The 19,525-nt window shown below is 44.4% G+C and overlaps 1 protein-coding gene across 1 annotated transcript in view; it reads left to right on the top strand.

Annotated features, from left to right (window-relative positions):
- Positions 1 to 2,883: 2,883 nt before the first annotated feature.
- Positions 2,884 to 19,525, top strand: part of ERCC4 (ERCC excision repair 4, endonuclease catalytic subunit) — a 31,195-nt gene continuing 14,553 nt past the window's right edge. The window contains exons 1-8 of the mRNA XM_004750349.3: positions 2,884 to 3,140; positions 4,666 to 4,846; positions 9,938 to 10,133; positions 11,050 to 11,257; positions 14,115 to 14,295; positions 15,287 to 15,415; positions 16,362 to 16,472; positions 18,798 to 19,395. Coding sequence (XP_004750406.1) covers positions 2,934 to 3,140; positions 4,666 to 4,846; positions 9,938 to 10,133; positions 11,050 to 11,257; positions 14,115 to 14,295; positions 15,287 to 15,415; positions 16,362 to 16,472; positions 18,798 to 19,395 — 1,811 coding nt within the window. The 5' untranslated portion in view covers positions 2,884 to 2,933. The remainder of the gene's footprint in view (positions 3,141 to 4,665; positions 4,847 to 9,937; positions 10,134 to 11,049; positions 11,258 to 14,114; positions 14,296 to 15,286; positions 15,416 to 16,361; positions 16,473 to 18,797; positions 19,396 to 19,525) is intronic.

The following is a 19,525-nucleotide window of genomic DNA, read 5'->3' as shown; positions in this document are numbered from 1 at the left end:
GGAAGACATTTTAATTAGTCTCCTACTATTGGACATGTAGGCGAAATATCTGGGAAGTAATGGTAGTTCACAAAATGATTTGACCAATATCTTCGTATACAAGCTCCCGCTGGAGTACAAGTTCTTTGGTGGCAAAGATGTCACCTGCTTGGTTCACTGCTGAACTTCCAGCATTTAGTACATGGCCTGATATACACAGGTGCCCTATAAATGTTTATTGAGTGAATACATCTTCATGTGTATGTTTATCTATACAAGTATTTACATATTAAGTATATGTTGACCAATCACCCTCCAAAATTATTGCTTCCCTGTGTACGCCCATCTAGGTTTCCTTCTGTTTGGTTTTGGTCTACTGGGGACATCTTCAAGCTCAATGTAATAGAACTAGTGAATAATTGTATATGTTTCCCATTGCTGCTGTACCTAGTTAACGTGAATTTAGTGGCTTAACATGACACCAATTCATTATCTTCCAATTTGGGGGGTTCAGAACTCCAAAGTGGGATGGCTGGGCTGCGTGTTATTTCTGAAGCTTTTAGGGTAGAATTCATTTCCTTGCCTTTTCTGGCTTTTCTGGTTTGCATTCCTTGGCTCTTGGTCCCTCCTACACCGCTCCCACCTCTGCTTCCCCTGCCACGTCTCTCTCTCGGACTCTGACCCTCAGGAGGGTCATATAACAGGAGGTCATATAACAGGAGGTTATATGGACCCCTGTAATTTACACGGGGCCTCTGGATAACCCAAGATAATCTCCCTATCTTGAAATCACATCTGCAAACTCCCATTTGCCACCGAAGGTAACATATTCACTGGTCCCAGGGATTATGACACGGACATCTTTGGGGAGCCATTATTCTGCCTACCACAGCTTGGGAATGAGGTTTCAACTTCATTGTCACTTAAGCACACGCACCCTAAAGGTGTGTCACGTTCCTACTTACCTCATCCTGAGCAATATACTAACTCGCTCAGTGGTCTTGCCCAAGTTATATAACCTCCCTGGAGAAATTAATACTTGTTTCCTAGGAAATGCGGCATGTAAAATATTGCAGACAAACCTTTGCATTCGACCAGCATTCGGGAATCATTACATGCTGTTTTAATCCGACAAAAGTAAGTAAAGTCCTGGTTAAGCAGTAACGGAGTAGAGAAACAGATCCGCTTGCATACTGCTGATGGGAATGTAAATTGGTGCAGGCTTTCTAGACGGCAACGTAGCACTGTGAATGTAATGAAAAGCCTTATGTTTGTTCTCTTCACCCCACTAATTATCTCTGCGGAGTGTATCTTAGGGGCATGGTTGAATTTATGTACTAAAATGTTCAGTGAAAAATTACTTATAGTGAGGGGAGGAGTGGAAACAAACTAGATGTCCACTAATAAAGGATTAGATTAATAAGTGTGGTACATCTCGTGACAGAAATCTCATCAGAGGGGCGCCTGGGTGGCTCAGTGGGTTAAAGCCTCTGCCTTCAATTCGGGTCATGATCTCAGGGTCTTGGGATCGAGCTCTGCATCAGGCTCTCTGCTCGGCAGAGAGCCTGCTTCCTCCTCTCTCTCTCTCTGCCTGCCTTTGTACTTGTGATCTCTGTCTGTCAAATAAATAGATAAAATCTTAAAAAAAAGAAAGAAAGAAAGAAAGAAAGAAAGCTCATCAGCCATGTAAAAGGGTTTTGTAGAATACTCGATACCATGTTCAGAGGTTTGTCACACGTTTAGCGACAAACTTGGAAACCTGCCCTTATTGATAGCCTCAAATCAATAAGAGAATTGTGTCATGCGAGAGTGTACGTATAAAGAAAAAAGAAAAGATTGAAGGGATACATTTCATGATGTTACAGTGGCTATTTCTAGGTCGTGGGATCACAAGTGATTTTCATTTTTCCAGCAAGGAAGGCTGGGGTTGGGGGTTGGAGAGGGCATTTCCACCCAGGACAGTGCCTCTGGTTGGGTTCTCCGGAGGTCCTGGTATAGCACAAAAACTTCCGAAGGTGTCCCTCTAGTGGAAGAAAGGAGGCGGCGGCTGCGGGGACACCTGGTGGACTCCAAGAAACAGACGGAGGGTTGGAGAGGGGAGAGGGGTGGGGGGTTGGGTTGGCCCCGTGATGGGAATTAAAGACACGTATTGCACGGGACACTGAGTATTATAGTAAACAATCAATCTTGGAACACGGCATCAAAAACGAATGACGTCCTGGATGGTGACTGACATAACATAAAAAAAAAAAAAAAAAAAAAAGCAGAGAATTCCTCTAAAAAAAATAAAATAATTAAAAATCGAAAAATAGCTTATTGTATTCAAGACCTTTGCAGAGAAACAAGAGCCTGAACGTGGTAAACTATTCTGGTTATCCCCCCCAAAAAAATGTTAATAGGGACACAGAGGTCAGTTGCAAAAGTAAGACTCCAACCTCGCGGTAGGAAACGGGCTATTCGTTCCGGGCGCCCTGGAACGCTGACGATTAGCTTGGATTAGTTCTCCTCTCCTTGCTTTAGGGTAGCTTTGGGCGCTAGTCGTTGATCCAGGCCGCCCCACTCTCAGACCCGGGCTGGAGCGTGAGGTCTGGGGATGACACCTGTCAGCAGCTCCAGCGTCTTCTCCGGACCGAACGGTTCTTCGGCCCCATTCGGCTCCTCTTCGGCTACGTTCGGCCCGCGCTCCTCCCGGCTTCGGCGGCTCTTGGGCTGAGCTCGGCGGGCTCTCACCCTGTCGGGCTCGGCTCTCTTCGGCTTCCTTCGACCGACGCTCGTCTGGCGCTCGGCTCTCCTCGGCGGAGCTCGGCCCGCGCTCGGCTCGCGCTCGGCTCTCCTCGGCGGAGCTCGGCCTACGCTCGGCTCACGCTCGGCTCTCTTCGGCTGCGCTCGGCCCACGCCCGTCCCGGACTCGGCTCTCTCCGGCCGGGCTCGGCCGCGGCCCCGGAAGGGCGCGCATGGAGCCGGGACTGCCGGCTCGGCCGACAGCTATGGCGCCACTGCTGGAGTATGAGCGGCAGCTGGTGCTGGAACTGCTGGACGCGGACGGGCTGGTAGTGTGCGCCCGCGGGCTCGGCGCGGACCGGCTCCTGTACCACTTCCTCCGGCTGCACTGCCACCCGGCCTGCCTGGTGCTGGTGCTCAACACTCAGCCGGCGGAGGAGGTGCGGCCGGCCGCGCGGGGGAGAGGGGACCCCGAGACCGTTGGGGGCTCCTGAGCCGATGCGGGCCCTGGCGCGGGTGCGAGGCCCTGGCGCTTCTGAGGGCGATGCCGGCCCGTGGCACCGGAGGGAGGGAGCCCTGAACGGGGGTCTCTAGGCAGAGGGAGGTCCCTGACGGAGGCTCGAGGACACGGCGGGTGGGAGGGGTCCCGAGGAGGATGCAGGTCCCTGGCGGGGGTGCGGGAACGCTGAGGGTAGGAGGGGTCCCAAGGCCAAGGCAGGTCCCTGACACGGGAGGGGGGGGCTTTGAATAGGGGTCAGATGCAGGTCCCCTGACGCAAGCTCGAGGACGCAGAGGGTAGGAAGGGTCCCGAGGCGGATGGAGGTCCCTGACACGTATGGGAGGGCTTTGAAGGGGGGTCCGTAAGGCAGTTGCAGGTCTCCGCCACGGGTGCATGGACACTGAGAGGGATGGAGGGGCTCTGAGAGGAGTGGGGGAGTCATTTGAGGAGCATGGGGGCGGAGGGGAGGATGGGAGGTCCCTGAAGAGGACGGGGATGTCTCCGGAAGGACACAGACACAGATACAGGGATGTGTAGGGAAAGGTACGGATCAGAGCGAGGAGGAGTCCCACAGCTGGATATCATGGGGCTTGCTGGGGTTGTAGGAGTGGGATCCGTGATGGGGAACAGAGGGAGCTCAGAGGGTAATGTGTGAGGCTGGGGAGAGCCCTGTAGGGAAGGGGTGCGCCGGAACTTGAAACTCGGTGGGGAGAGGGGCATTGGGTCAGAAGGAAAGGGAGCTGGAAGCTGAGGGTGTTGGGGATGGGTGCCTGTGGTTAAGGACTGGAGGACACTGAAGACAGCAGGCAGATACGCCTGGGCTAAGATGGGGGCTTGGTATTGGGAGGTGGCACAGCCTGGTCTGATAAGTCTGATGAGCCTCTTGCTAGAGCAGGTGGCCAGGAGGAAGAGGTCCACAGGGAAGAATGACCTCAGACTCCTTGACGGATGTGTCTAGGGATCCCCAGTACCTCCCACAGAACCTAGCACAACACAGGGTCCCCAAAGAGGAAGCAGAGGTTCCACTGAAGATATAAAGGGCCGAGGGGCCACTGACACGAAATCCCCTCTGGGGTGGATCGGGACAGAGCTAAGAGTCTAAAACACAGCCTGGGGAGAGCATTCCTTGTGATGGGCTCGCACAGTCCGCTTGCCTGCAAACCTGGCTTTGGCGGCAACTATTTTGTAACCAGCAGCAGGCTTTTAGCCGAGGGTTTAAAAGGTCTTTTTTTGTTGTTGTTAAAGCGCTAAGAACAACTCAAGTGCAAGGATTCCTTAGTGCAAACCCAAAAATAGAAATAAAAGCCTAGTTAAAGGCAGATGATTGCGGGCGATCGATGTAAAGTCGCCCCTTGGTTCGCACGTTCCTTCAGTGTATTGTCTCTCGTCTTAAATTCAAAGATCTGCAGCCTAATTAAAACCGCTCTGTATTCCACAGCCTACTAATCACCTCTGGTTTGCTTTAGGAGTACTTCATCAATCAGCTGAAGATTGAAGGCGTCGAGCACCTCCCTCGCCGCGTAACAAATGAAATCACCAGTAACAGTCGCTATGAGGTCTACACACAAGGAGGGGTCATATTTGCAACAAGTCGAATACTTGTGGTCGACTTCTTGACCGATAGAATACCTTCAGATTTAATTACCGGTAAGATTTGAAACCTTATTATTTGTATATAAATGGGCGTGTTTTTCCATCTGTCCCCTCTGCTGAACGAAACCAGGACCTCCTTGTGCACACTCCTAGATGTTTTTGCTCAACACTGTGCTTCCAGGTGTTAGCACAGTACCAGACACATTCTAGATGCTTAAAAAGTATCTGTGTCTCAGGGCACCTGGGTGGCTCTGCCTTCAGCTCAGGTCGTGATTCCAGGGTCCTGGGATCGAGCCCCACATCGGGCTCTCCGCTTGGCTGGGAGCCTGCTTCCCTTCCTCTCTCTCCGCCTCTCTGCCTACTTGTGATCTCTGTCAAATAAATTAAAGAAAAAAAAAAGTATCTGTGGCCTGCATAAGTAACTAAATTAGTGAGTAAAGTAAGAACGACTCTTCCTGGTTTCCTAAGCCCAAATCTGGTAAATATTTGGTGATTGCCTGGTATTTGCTTTTAGAACTGAATCAGACTCAAAATGTTTACAAATATTCTTTATATATTTTCTGAAATATTTGGTTTTCCCTTGAAAGAGGTTTTTTTTTTCCCTCTATGATTTGAAATTAAACCAAGCAGTTACTTAATTATTTTGAGAAGTATGGTTTCGTTTTTGTTAGAATTAATATGGAAAAGGAATTTTTTTCATTATTATTCGTCCTTTTGGAACCCTTTTCTGGTTTTCCCCAAAGCTAACGTGAGGGCCTTACCTTGCCGCCCTCAGATTTCGCTTTGCTTCTCCCCAGTCCTAGCACTAAAGAACACCACGTTATCTTTGCCTGTTTGTTTGTCTGTCCCACTCATGAGATAAGAAGCTTCTTAAGTATAAGGGACAACTTGTTCATCCCAGGCTAAGTAACTGGTACACACATTTGTTGGACAAAAGGATGCATGAGTATGCTGTGACTTTCGGTGAACTTCTAGAAGGCAGAGAAACTGTAATATTCATAATCGTACTTCCCATTGTGGCCCGGAACCTAGAAGACCCTCAAGAAATAGTTGAATAAATATATGAACGAATGCTTTACGTGGTTCATGGTAAACTGATTGAAGATCAGCGTTGTTATAGTTTTGTAACATTTATTCTATTGTATTTTATCTTATTTTATTTTGTTTTTAAAGATTTTGTTTATTTGACAGAGGGAGACCGTGAGAACAGGAGCACAAGCAGGAGGAGTTGGGGAGGGAGAAGCAGGCTTCCCGCCAAGCAGGGAGCCCGATGCAGGGCTGGATCCCAGGACCCTGGGATCATGACCTGAGCTGAAGACAGACGCTTAATGACTGAGCCACCCAGACGCCCCTAGTTTTGTAACATTTATAATTGCCATCAGCCAGGGCCCAGGCGGTGAGGTCTGACTCACCTGGCTTTGAAGGATGATGCCACGACTTACAGGCAAGTTACTTAATTTTTATAAGCCTCGAGTTATTTTTCTTTTTCTCATTTCTTTAAATTGAGAAAATAGCACTTCCCAGAGTTATCATTAAGGATTAAGTGAGTGAAAATAAATGGCTTTAGTATTGCGCCTGGGACATACTAAACAGTGGAGAATAGCAAAAAACAAAAAGTATTGGCTTTTCATCACCAGAAATCCTGAAACATCGGAAAGTCTTTTCCTGCTTGCTGCTTTCTTCTCCGCCTGGTTTTGCATTTATTTTTTAAGTGGATAAAATGGGGAGGGAGGGCAACGCACTGGAACCACCACTAGATGTCAGTATTGCTCTGGCTTTTAGTAACCGTTCGCCCCAATTAGGCTGAGAGCAGTAATGAATCAAAGAAACATGCAGCTCATAGCTTATAGGGAGCGCCTAATTAAAAGCGCAAAATTCCATATCCATTTCTGAACATGTCCCAACCCTTAATGAAGCTGGGGCTGCTGCTGCTGCTTGGCTGAATGGAACGCCCATGAAGGCCAGAAGTGAATCCCTTCAGATTCTGCACTCTGGAGGTATTGTCCCCCAAAGGCTCCCCCTGGCACCTCCCCACGGCTCTCACACACCAAACAGCAGTCCTTGGAGCATGTCACCCTCTGGAAGGTTCTGAATGCCCCCTGCCCCAGTTTTCCCCCTGTCACTACCTATGAAAATCACCACCACACCCACGCAAGGGTCCCTGCCAAGTACAGCACCTCAGCAGTGAGAGAAGTGTGTACACAGGTACCCTGATGGTACTTTCGAAGGACAGGACAGGAGGTTTGCATTGCCAAAACGGCTCTAGCACCTCCAAATAGAACTCAGGACACACTTTCCATGACAAACTTGAAAAAAAAAAAAAAGTTGCATGTTAGTTTGGTGCCCCCAGTGCAATAATTCAGTTTTAAGTTCATTCAACAAACATTAAATTTACTAAGGGTCCCTTGTTTGGCAGGAATGTGGTAGGGGCTGATGGTAGAAAGATCAGTGAGACGGTGTGGTGAGCAGTTCAGTGGAGGAGACAGATGGAAAGAGGTAATGACAGTTCAGTATGGCGCAAAGCTGTCCTGGGAGCATCAGATTGAAATGTAGATAGGCTTTTGTGAGACTGCAGTTGCCCCCAGAAATACAGCCTGCTTGTGTTTTCTTTCTTCTTCTTCTTTTTTTTTTTTTTTTTTTTTTTTTTTTTTTTTTTTTAAGATTTTATTTATTTGAGGTAGGTGAAAGCCTCTGCCTTCTGCTCGGATCATGATCTCAGGGTCCTGAGATGGAGCCCCGCGTCGGGCTCTCTGCTCAGCAGGGAGCCTGCTTCCTCCTCTCTCTCTGCCTGCCTCTCTGCCTACTTGTGATCTCTGTCTGTCAAATGAATAAATAGAATCTTTAAAAAAATTTTTTTTTATGTATTTGAGAGAGAGAGAGAGAACGAGTAGGGGCAGAGGAAGAGGGAGAAGCAGACTCATCACTGAGCAGGGTGCCCGATCCAGGACTCGATCCCAGGACCCCACGATCATGACCTGAGTTGAAGGCGGATGCTTAACCACCTGAGCCACCCATGCACGCCTGCTTATGTTTTCCTGTTGCTGGTTTTTAAAATGGTGGTATGGGTCGGGGAGTGGGGAGGAGTCTACAGGTGCTGTCACTTAGGAAAAACCGTCAGACACCACCCTCCCCCCCGCCGCCGGTTTGGAACCTTTAGTCTCCCATTGCTTGTTGGATAACTTTGATCAACTTGTTGCCCTCTCCTGGTCTCATAGTTATACGTATCTCATAGAAGTCTCGTGAGTATTAAATGAAAACAATCCACTAGAGTACCTAACCCCTGCACCTGGGATGGAATAGTTCCATTCCTCCATTTCCTCCAAAACCCATTTCCTGGGTTTTCTAAAGAATGACAGTCTTTTCTTACTCTTTTTAAAGATTTTATTTATTTATTTATTTGACAGAGAGATCACAAGTAGGCAGAGAGGCAGGCAGAGAGAAGGGGGTAAGCAGGCTCCATGCTGAGCAGAGAGCCCGATGCGGGGCTCGAACCCAGGATCCTGAGATCATGGCCTGAGCCGAAGGCAGAGGCTTAACCCACTGAGCCACCCAGACACCCCAAAAATGACAGTCTTGGAGCACTGCATTTCCTTAAATTGAGGTTCATCTTTCCTTTAGAAGTTTCCTTTCATTACTTTAACCTTATGGGATATTTCAATCTAGGCCAGCAAGCATAATCTAGGAAAGTACTTGGAAAGCCCAACGACTAGGCCCAGGATCCTTGCTCAGTAGTAAATTTGTTACATGTACATATTGTAGTTATTGAAAATCCTTTCTCTACAGATTCCTAAATAACACTGTTAATTTCTACTATACCTGAAAAACCATTTGCTTAGCTAGAATACATTCTAGCTCCATCCACGTCAATCCAGAATTTGAACACTGAAACAGGAGCATCTGAATTGGGCTCACTGAACTAGCAGAAGAAGGGGTCACAATCACTGTCAGTGTTATTTCCCAGACCCGAGGAGTGATGTGAATTGGTACAAAAATAAGCACATTTATGACAAATTTATATATCAGTTAATGGCTTGTTGTAGGTCTAGGAGACTGAGAATCATCATGAATAATTGAGTTTTTGATTCAGAAATGATGTCTGTGCACTCTCATGTCATGTGTGTTCCTCATTTATCACTAACCAAACCACATCAAAGTGGCATATGTACGTATAATATTGTATGGTTTTATTATATTCACATATGAAAGATTATCTGGTCCAGTTTTCTTGTTTTATAAAGAAATGCAGTAATTGTCCTTGTTTTTGTTATCTTAGAGGTGTCAGTCACGCTACCCCGAAACACAGGTATAGTAAATACATTCATTAATGGTTTTTATTTTATCTTATTTATTGATTTTTAAAGATTTTATTTGACAGAGAGATCACAAGTAGGCAGAGAGGCAGGCAGAGAGAGAGAGGGAAGCAGGCTCCCTGCCAAGCAGAAAGCCCAATGCGGGCCTCGATCCCAGGACCCTGGGATCATGACCTGAGCCGAAGACAGAGGCTTTAACCCACTGAGCCACCCAGGCGCCCCAACAGTTTTTATTTTAATGGACTAATTTACCTCTCAGTTGAATATACTCCCATTCCAAAGTGGAATTACTCTTCTAGGTGATGCAGATGTTGCCCAGACTTCTGAATCACTGCTCTTTTACGTAGGCCACATCTGGTTCACCCATAAAAGGAGAGTCAGGGAGCCACCAAGCTCTCAGAAATTCTCCCACCAGGCCAGACACCCCCCACGCCAAGGCCTTTGCTCTTACTGCCCCCACAGCCTGGAGCTCTCTTGGTGCACGTGGTGGCGGGACCCACTCCTCATTTCCATCTAGCCTTGGCTGCCCCCCAGCGGCCCCCAGACATTCTCCCGCTAATCCTCCTCCTCTGGTTCATTTCTTCCCCCGCTAGCACTTATCACTCTATAACCTAAGCACTCCACGTATTTGTCCCGTTGGTCGTAAGGACCCCGAGGACAGGGATTTACGTCTGTGTGCCCACTGCTGCGTCCCCCCCACCAAAACCAGTGCCTGCCCGTGCCCGAGCAGGGACGCAGGAGACACGCGGTGAATGAGCGAATGGAGACGAGCAGGAGGCTCCATGACCGTTGGTTCCATGACCGCTCCGCCCTCTCGACTGTGGTCTCCTCGCAGGTATCTTGGTGTACAGAGCTCACAGGATAATCGAGTCTTGTCAAGAAGCATTCATCTTGCGCCTGTTCCGCCAGAAAAACAAGCGTGGCTTTATCAAGGCCTTCACAGACAACGCTGTCGCCTTCGATACTGGTTTTTGCCACGTGGAAAGAGTGATGAGGAATCTCTTCGTAGGGAAGCTCTACCTGTGGCCAAGGTAAACAGCGCCACGCCACAACTGGCCGTAAATGACCTGCGCACTTTAACGTGACGTAAAGGGTACTGTCATTGACCTGACACCTGATGGCCAGGTTTGTAACCAGGGCATCAAGGAGAAGCGGTGGTCGCCGTCCCCGTGGCTCTTTTACAAGGAGACAGAGGTTTGCTGGTTATTTTCCCGGTAGCCCATCACATCTGTCCAAGGGCGGCCCCTTGTGCTCCTTCTTGCTCCCCGAGACCCCCAGGAAATCTAGAGGTTCACAGGTACAACAGCTTTAGCTGAACCGTAGATTTGTTGGCTAAGATCCCCACTTCACTTTGAAAATTACCCATCGGGGAATAGAACGGAAAGATTCTGGAAGAATTGATGCCAATGTCTAGGAAAAACCCTAAGGTGGTGGTGTTCCGACACCGTACGCCTATGCTAATAGGTATTTTGGTTTTACTATATGGCATTTAAGAACATTTGCCATGGTGTTTTACCTTTCTTGATTGTACCTTCTTGAAGGAAGGGATTGGCATACTTTTTCTGCGAAGGGCCAGGTGATAACTATTTGGGGCTTTGCAGGCCACGTGACCTGTCACAATGACCCAGCTCTGCTGATACAGCAGCAAAGCAGCCGTAGACAGTCCATAAACAGTGGGCATGACTGCGTTCCAGTAGAACTTGTTTGAAAACCAGGAGCTGGGTTCGGCCCAGACAAAAGTCCTGCTGACCACCCCCCGTTATTTGAATAATAATATCCATTCTTTGAGGTTGAAAGTATTCCTGAAGGCATTGCCATTTTGCTTTCTATTTTGTGTCTTAATTCCATTTACAAAAAAAAAAGAAAGAAAGAGGAAAAAAAACCCAAACCAGAAATACACAGCTCTTGAAACTCGAGAAAATCTTTGAAAACTATTTGTCTCTGTAGGTTCCACGTAGCAGTAAACTCGTTTTTAGAACAGCACAAACCTGAAGTTGTAGAAATTCATGTTTCCATGACGCCCGCCATGCTCGCCATTCAGACTGCCATATTGGACATTTTAAACGCGTGTCTGAAGGAACTCAAATGCCATAACCCGTCCCTTGAAGTGGAAGATTTGTCTCTAGAAAATGCTATCGGAAAACCCTTTGACAAGGTACTCCGTTTCTTTTCCTCTTAAGCACCGTTTGTGATGTAGTTTTAAAGAATCCAAGTTATTTTTGTGATTGCAGTGTCCTTAGTAGGAATTTGCTGTTATTTTAGAATTAATTTGGAGCTGATTCAAGGGTAGCTTCTTTGGTTTTCTGGAAAGCAGCAATTTGTAGTAAAATACATGGGCCAACGTTAAAAGCAGAACCCTGATTTTTGCAGTTATGCAGTGATTATCGTATTTTAAATATAATTTAGAAAGGGATACATAACCTTTTTTGCCCTGCAATGACCGCATTTGGATATCTACAGATAGAAGAGTTTTACATAAGAATGCTCCATGATTTATGATCTTTTGTTTGGAATAAAAATAGTTGGGATGAATTTTCATTACTGAGGAATGTGAACCTTGCTCTCTTAAAATTACATTTTGAATTGAGAAAATGGTAAGATTAAGTAAGACCTTAGTTCAAAGACCTTCTATTCTAACTGACTTGGGGGGACTGGGGGAGCGTGTCCACATGCGTTTGGAGGGGGAACGACACGGGGAGAGAGAGAGAAAATCTCAAGCACACTTGATGCTGAGCCTGAAGCCCAATGCAGGACTCGATCTCACAACCCTGAGGTCATGACCTGAGCTGAAATCAAGAGTCGGAAGCTTAACCAACTGAGCCACCCAGGTGCCCCTCTAACTGATTTTTTTTTTAAATCATAGATGAATTAATACAGTTATATAAATGTCAAAGATTGAACTGTAGATCCAGAAAATGCTGACTTTTAAAAAATTCTGGGCAGCATTTTTTCTTTTTTCATATTTTGGTGGAACAAATTCCTATCTTTTAAACTCTGAATCAGTCTCTCACTGGAAATAATATAGTGATTATTAAGCAGGAAAAATTAAACTCCTCACATCTCTAATTCTTCCAATAAGTCATTTTACTGTGAAATAACGATACACGAAACTAATTTCATGTGTTCTGTTCCTGTGTTCTTAAAGAAAAACCATCAAAAACAAACCTTCGTGTCCTTTTAATAGAATGTATATGTTCTTAGAAAAAAAAACAAAATATAACCTGATATTTTTGTACTAAGTTTCTGCTTACCATTCCCTGTCTAGTAAAGGTCAAAGTAATATTTAGGATATTCTTTTAGCCACCAAATGTAAATGCAGACATAACTTTGCATCTTGTTAGAAAATTTAACTTTGGGGGGCACCTGGATGGCTCAGTAATTAAGTGTGTGCCTTCGGCTCAGGTCTTGATCCCAGGGTCCTGGGATCGAGCCCCTCATCAGGCTCCCTGCTCAGTGGGAAGCCTGCTTCTCCCTCTCCCACTCCCCCTGCTTCTGTTCCCTCCCTCGCTGTGTCTCTCTCTGTCAAAAAAGTACATAAAATCTTTAAAAAAAAAAAAAAAGAAAGAAAGAAAATTTAACTTTTGTAGATGATTTTACCCAGCAGGTATGCAGTTATATGTTCCATTTGGTCTAGGACAGTTATAGCATCTACCTGTTCTCCTGGAATAATGATTAATAATATAATTTCATTTTCACAAGAGTCCCATTTGAACAATAAATTTTACAGCCATCCAAATATTACTCCTGCTGAGTATTAATTTTGTTAGATAAGATGCTGTAGAGTAATACAGCGTCTGTAGCTTCTATAGCATGCTATAAGTATTATCATTTTTAGTTACAAAATCAGTTTGTGAAGGAGTGTGTGTGTGTGTGTGTGTGTGTATACACACACATATATAGCTGTGGGTTTGTAGATATTTCTATAGTCTATACAAAAAGATATTCTGTACCTTGGCAACTTTTTTAAAAAGATTTATTTACACTATTTGAGAGAGAGAGAGAAAGCAGGGGAAGGAGCAGTGGAGGGGAAGAGAATCTCCAGCAGAGTCTGCACTGAGCACAGAGCCCAATGCAGGGCTTGATCTCATCACCCTGAGATCATGACCTGAGCCAAAACCAAGATTGGGATAGTTAACTGACTGAACCACCCAGGCGCCCCTATTTTGGGGGGTCTTAAAAAAATTCATGTTTAGTCCACTGTTAATTTAACAAGTATTTTCCCATCCATGAATCACATTTAAAAAAAAAAAAAAGAAGAAGTAAATCTTTTACACCACCAAATAAGGCACATTGTTATTTAATTTGGTACGTGTACTTTCCCTGGTATATGCCCTCTGTTCCCTTTCCAACTGGATGCCACATTTTTCTCTCTCTAGGACAGGGTCACAGCCAAGCTTGGCAGAAATCAATACGTTTAAGCAACACACTTTGACCCTTCATAAAAACAAATGACTGGGGGCAGCTGGGTGGCTCAGTGGGTTAAGCCTCTGCCTTCGGCTCAGGTCATGATCTCAGGGTCCTGGATTGAACCCCGCATTGGGCTCTCTGCTCAGCCGGGAGCCTGCTTCCTCCTCTGCCTGCTGCTCTGCCTACTTGTGATATCTCTCTCTCTCTCTCTCTCTGTCAAATAAATAAATAAATAAAAAGATTTAAAAAAAACAAACAAATGACTGGTTATCTGATGTTTATCAGGCCTATTCTTCTAAAAAGGTGCATATGAATAACCATGAATTGACTCTCTGATCACAAAGATTCTATGAATAAGACACTCTGCTTTATCTTTGAAAATTTAAACACTGTAATTAGAATCTTATGAACTGAAATTTTCTATCCACTTTCTTGGGAGATGCTGTTGGGAGTTTTTTTGTGTGTATGATAAAATAGAACATAAAATTTACCATCCTAAGCGTCTTTAGGTATATGGGGATAATATTCATTGAAAGTATAATTGGTATTAATAATAGCCATATGGAACATATTTTTAGGAATACTACATTTTATTCTTGTTTTAGACAATACGCCATTATCTGGATCCTTTGTGGCACCAGCTTGGAGCCAAGACTAAGTCCCTGGTTCAGGACTTGAAGATATTACGAACTTTGCTGCAGTATCTCTCTCAGTATGATTGTATCACGTTCCTTAACCTTCTGGAATCTCTGAGAGCCACAGAGAAGGCTTTTGGTCAGAATTCAGGTGGGAGATAAAAATACTGATATTATGGGAGCTGATTTGAAAAAAGTGTTGGATTTTGTTGAGGAATCAGATGTAGGGAGTGCTATATTCAACTACGTGGTATACTGAGATTTCAAATTACGTTTTATGTTCATAGCGCAAGGATGTAGGTTTTATTGATAGCTAATGTTTCCGCCTACTTAACTTCTGTTCTGTATAATAATAAATATTCATATCCATTCCAGGCGATTTTATTTCTAGAAAAGACTCTGTATATTACAGGCAGTCCCCAACTTAGAAATGGGTTGTGTGCTGGAAGTTTTGTTGTTAAGAACTTCAAATTTCATTTTCTCCAAAGAATTAGCAAGGGGGTTTAGGGTTTCATCAGCCAGACTGCTGAAGACTGAAGAGATTTGCAGGAAAACATACATATACAACTGGCCGCCATCTTGTTTTTCTACCAACCACATCTGCCTCAGTTATTTTGTCCTCTGTCACTGTTTGACTAGACCACCGATTTTCAAGTAGTCCTTGGGCCCCTGAGGCCAAGATTTAATACAATTAATAATTGTTACCTCTTCGTCAGGGACATTCTTAAGTAATAAACTACAAATGCGTAGCAATGAAGAATACATTGACTGCTAGTCCGCTTTGGTTCCCCTGCCTTGAGTACACTCGGGCACCAGCACTATTACCCAGCAATGCTTTTGCATCATCATTGGGAATGTCAACACAGTGGGGAAAAAATTAAACAATGAGTCAGTATTCTTATGAGAATAGATTTAATGTCCAGACCCCCTGAAAACATCCCAGTGACCTCCAGAGATCAGTAGGCCACACTTTGAAAACCACTGGTCTAACAAAGCAGTGATGGAGGCCACAGTAAGGGAGAAGGTGTGGTTCAGACGAGAACAAGATGGCGGACAGTTGTCCTTATAGGGCATGTGACCATCAGAGACTTTAAAATTCATCCTAAATTGAAGACTTTTTTTTTTTTAACGTTTCGTATTAGGTTGGCTGTTTCTTGACTCCAGCACCTCAATGTTTGTAAATGCCCGAGCAAGGGTTTACCATCTTCCAGATGCCAAAATGAACAAAAAAGGCAAAATGTCTGAAAAAACAGAGATTAAAGAAGAACAAGGTATCTTATAGGCTTAATCTTTAACTGTGTCCTCTATTGAAATATTTGGTGTGGAAATTCTTATGAAGTCAGTGTATTAATCTTAAATATCTTTCAGCCATGTGAAAGACCTGTGCCCATATGTTAAATATATGTTATGTGCAATGTATGTGAAAAGTATCCAGCACAGCAAGTCTTAGAATCCATTGTCAGGGGATTCCAAGTAACAAGTGCCAAGCATCCGTGAAGAGTATTCTCACCACTACATAAGAGCTACAGATTGATTTTCTTTTTTAAACTTCAGAGTAATAACTACTTTTGGCACCTTAAAGTCTTAACAGAATGTTTAACATTCCTTTTAGCTTTAAAAAAAAATAAATATACTAGAATGTGGCAAGTATGGATTTTATTCCAACCCTTATCTAGTAGATATAATAAATATCATTGGTTTTTTTTTAAAGGCATTGGATAGGGTTGATGCTGACATTCTATATCATTCAAAGGTCTAGTTCAGAAGTTAACCGTGTTAGTGATGTGTCTGAGTACTCCCAGAAACATTTGATTGCTGTCTACTTGTATCCCATCTTCAGGATCATGACTGTCATGGGGATTTTAGAAATAATAAATACCATGACTGTACTGATTCTTTCCTGTTAAGTAGCCTCTTGTATCTGGCATCACTGTTGCCGACAACACAGAATCTTCTCTAATTCATGACCGTGCATGTAACTTGCTCTCAGGGCACTGTGAGGCCTCTATCAACATTGGTCTGGAGTGTGTTTCATTTAGACCTTAATAAATAGATCTTTTTCAAGAAAGAAGATTGTATCTGGCCCTCCGGAAAGAGGCTCAAAGGAAGGGGCTTTTGGAAGGATACCCGTGTCATCTATTGTTTTGAAAGGCTATGAAATGTTTTATGGATAAATGTTATCACGTAGAATGAGGTTGAACTTTTATTTCTATACAGAAACAAAAAAGGAACTGGTCCTAGAAAGCAACCCCAAGTGGGAAGCATTAACCGAAGTACTGAAAGAAATTGAGGCAGAGAATAAGGAGAGCGAAGCCCTTGGTGGTCCAGGTAGGAGGAAAGAGATGGTGACATTTGCTTTCAACATGGAGCAAATGAGTCTTCTTTGTTAGCTCTTTAAAAATAACTTATTATGGGGGCGCCTGGGTGGCTCAGTGGGTTAAGCCTCTGCCTCTGGCTCGGGTCATGATCTCAGGGTCCTGGGATCGAGCCCCATATCGGGCTCTCTGCTCAGCAGGGAGCTGGGAGCCTGCTTCCCCCCTCTCTCTCTGCCTGCCCCTCCGCCTACTTGTGATGATCTCTCTGTCAAATAAATAAATTAAATTAAAAAAAAAACCTACTATGATTTTATTTATAAAATGTAAAAAAAACGAATGCCAAAGGAACACTGAAATCCTAGTGGCAGCCTTGTTTTCTATTTGTTTGATGTGATTTTCTCCAGGTTGAATCCTTGCATATTCATGATGGCGGGGTTTTTTGCTGGTTTTCTTCTCAGGACTTCTATTTAAAGAGGCAGTTAATCTCCATGTACACGTTCACCAGGCTTTCAATCTGGAATCCCCAAGGAGAAAGCTAATGGGCTTGCTTTATTCTCAGCAAGCATATTTCCAAAAAGTCTTAACTGTTCTATGGAGCAGCATTGACTAGGCCCTCCGCCCCCCACCAAAAAATTCCAGATTTCAGGGCTGCTGTCTTCAAACATGAATATACTAGTAGATTAGCACATGAGACAAAGCTGAACTACATTTAAAAAAATAAAACCTGTTATAAAATAAAACTAGATTTAAAAAAAAATCCATTGAGAATTTGAACTCCTATATATCAGCACAGACAAGTGCATGACTCTTATCTGAATAAATGTGCTGGTGGATGTTATCCCAGAACCTGCAGTACTATGATTAAAGACCCAAAATCCTGCATGCTCACTTAGGAAAATTGCTAAGTATGAAGAAAAAAAGAGAATGGGAACAAAGTGATGTCTGGGAGTCACATGGGCATATTTGGTTCCAGGGTTTCTTCTGTGTATTTTCTGCCTCACACTGTTTAAGGTCATAGTGCAGATATAATTTCTGGGTATATAATTAGCGAGTCAAATGGTAACGTTCTTGAGATGTATCACCACATTTGACTTGTACAAAGTTTTTATGAATTTTCATTTCCTTTAGCAGCATAGAAGTTCATCTCTTTCGTTTTTTTAGATTAATTTGCTTATTAGAGAGGTAGAGCAGGGTGAGGGAGGAGGAGGGGGCCACAAATCTCAAGTAGACTGCATGCTGTGTGCGGAGGCCCACGTGAGGTCCAGTCCCACGACCCCAAGACCGTGACCCGAGCCGACATCCAGAGTGTGTCACAACCAACTGGACCACCCAGGCACCCCAGAGCTCATCTCCCTTTCAGCTAGCACACAATGACTGGAGATTCTCTCTATGTTCATGTTTATGTATACCTATATATGTGTAATGGTTTTATCAATTTGATTCAGAGAAAAATGTCCTCATTTGAAATTTGGTGCTAGGTAAGCTCACTGTTTTCTTAAATGTTTTTCCTCTTTTGTCAGTTTTTTTTTCCTTTGCCAATTTAGATTATGTTCACAATTTGTATTGGCTTTTTATATATTAAAGACACCGTCACTTATGATGGCTGTTTTGGAAATTTGGTTTTTTGTCTTTGCTTTCTTTTTTTTTTTTTTAAGATTTTATTTATTATTTGGACAGAGAGAGACACGGTGAGAGAGGGAACACAAGCAGGGGTAGTGGGAGAGGGAGAAGCAGGCTTCCCACTGAGCAAGGAGCCTGATGTGGGGCTCGATCCCAGGACTCTGGGATCATGACCTGAGCCAAAGGCAGATGCTGAAGGACTGAGCCACCCAGGCACCCCCTCGTCTTTAGCTTTCTTAATGCACAGTTGTTTAGATTATAGATATCAGTCTTCTTTGAGATGTCTTTCATTGCTTTTAAGCAGAGAAACTCATCTCCATCCAGAGAGGTGGAGAATAGTCACCTTTTTTATGATTTAATATTTAACATTGGACTCTGTAATCCATTTGGAATTTATTTTGGTATATCAAATCCTCTGGAAAATTATTAATTAAAAAGAGCTTCTGTAAAGCCTCCATTATATCAGGGTACGCTTTCATAAGACTAAATGTTTCTGGCTTCAACTTTACTCAAAAGATTTAACTAATCCTTTCAGAGAGGGAAAGCATTTGATAAGCATCTGAGACCCTTTTAAGCAAATTGTGAATGTTGTATCCTACCGCCAAGGGGTAAGATGTGTTTTCTTTGTGGGGAGGGAGGGAGGAGGCAAGGGCCAGCCAGGGAGGGAACAGGGGGACACGTGAGGTCATAGTAACATAACACTGTTGCGTAATTTTAGGTCAAGTACTCATTTGTGCAAGCGACGACCGCACGTGTTCCCAGCTGAGAGAGTACATCACTATCGGAGCAGAGGCCTTCTTGCTGAGGCTGTACAGGAAAACCTTCGAGAAGGATAGCAAAGCCGAAGAAGTGTGGATGAAATTTCGACGTGAGGACAGCCCGAAGAGAATGGCAAAATCGAACAAAAGGCCTAAAGACCCCCAAAACAAACAGAGGGCTGCCACCAAAGAAAGGACTCTCAAAAAGAAAAAGCGAAGGTTAACCTTAACTCAGATGATGGGAAAGTCTGACGAACCGGAAGAGGAAGGGGATGTCAAGGAAGGCGGGCCTAGGGACACAGGCAGTAGCCCAGAGAGCTCCTTAGAAGAAATTAAGCACGAGGAATTTGACTTGAACTTGTCCTCTGACGCCGCATATGGACTCCTGAAAGACCCGCTCACCATCCTGCATCCGCTCCTGGGCTGTAGTGACCCCTACGCTCTGACAAGGGTGCTCCATGAAGTGGAGCCAAGATACGTGGTTCTGTACGACTCCGAGCTCACGTTCGTTCGCCAGCTCGAGATTTACAGGGCGAGCAGGCCTGGGAAGCCTCTGAGGCAAGTTCTAAAGGATATGAGCCGTTTCTTCTCTCTCTCTCTCTTTTTTTTTTTTGTATATACATACCTATATATGTATACGCATACACACACACAGTTGACACATAGTAAATTAGTTTCAGGTTTAACA

Source organism: Mustela putorius, unplaced genomic scaffold (genome assembly GCF_011764305.1).
Source record: "Mustela putorius furo isolate JIRA1106 unplaced genomic scaffold, ASM1176430v1.1 tig00004007_pilon_pilon_pilon, whole genome shotgun sequence".
NCBI classification, from domain to species: domain Eukaryota; kingdom Metazoa; phylum Chordata; class Mammalia; order Carnivora; family Mustelidae; genus Mustela; species Mustela putorius.
This window is presented reverse-complemented; position numbering and strand designations above follow the sequence as displayed.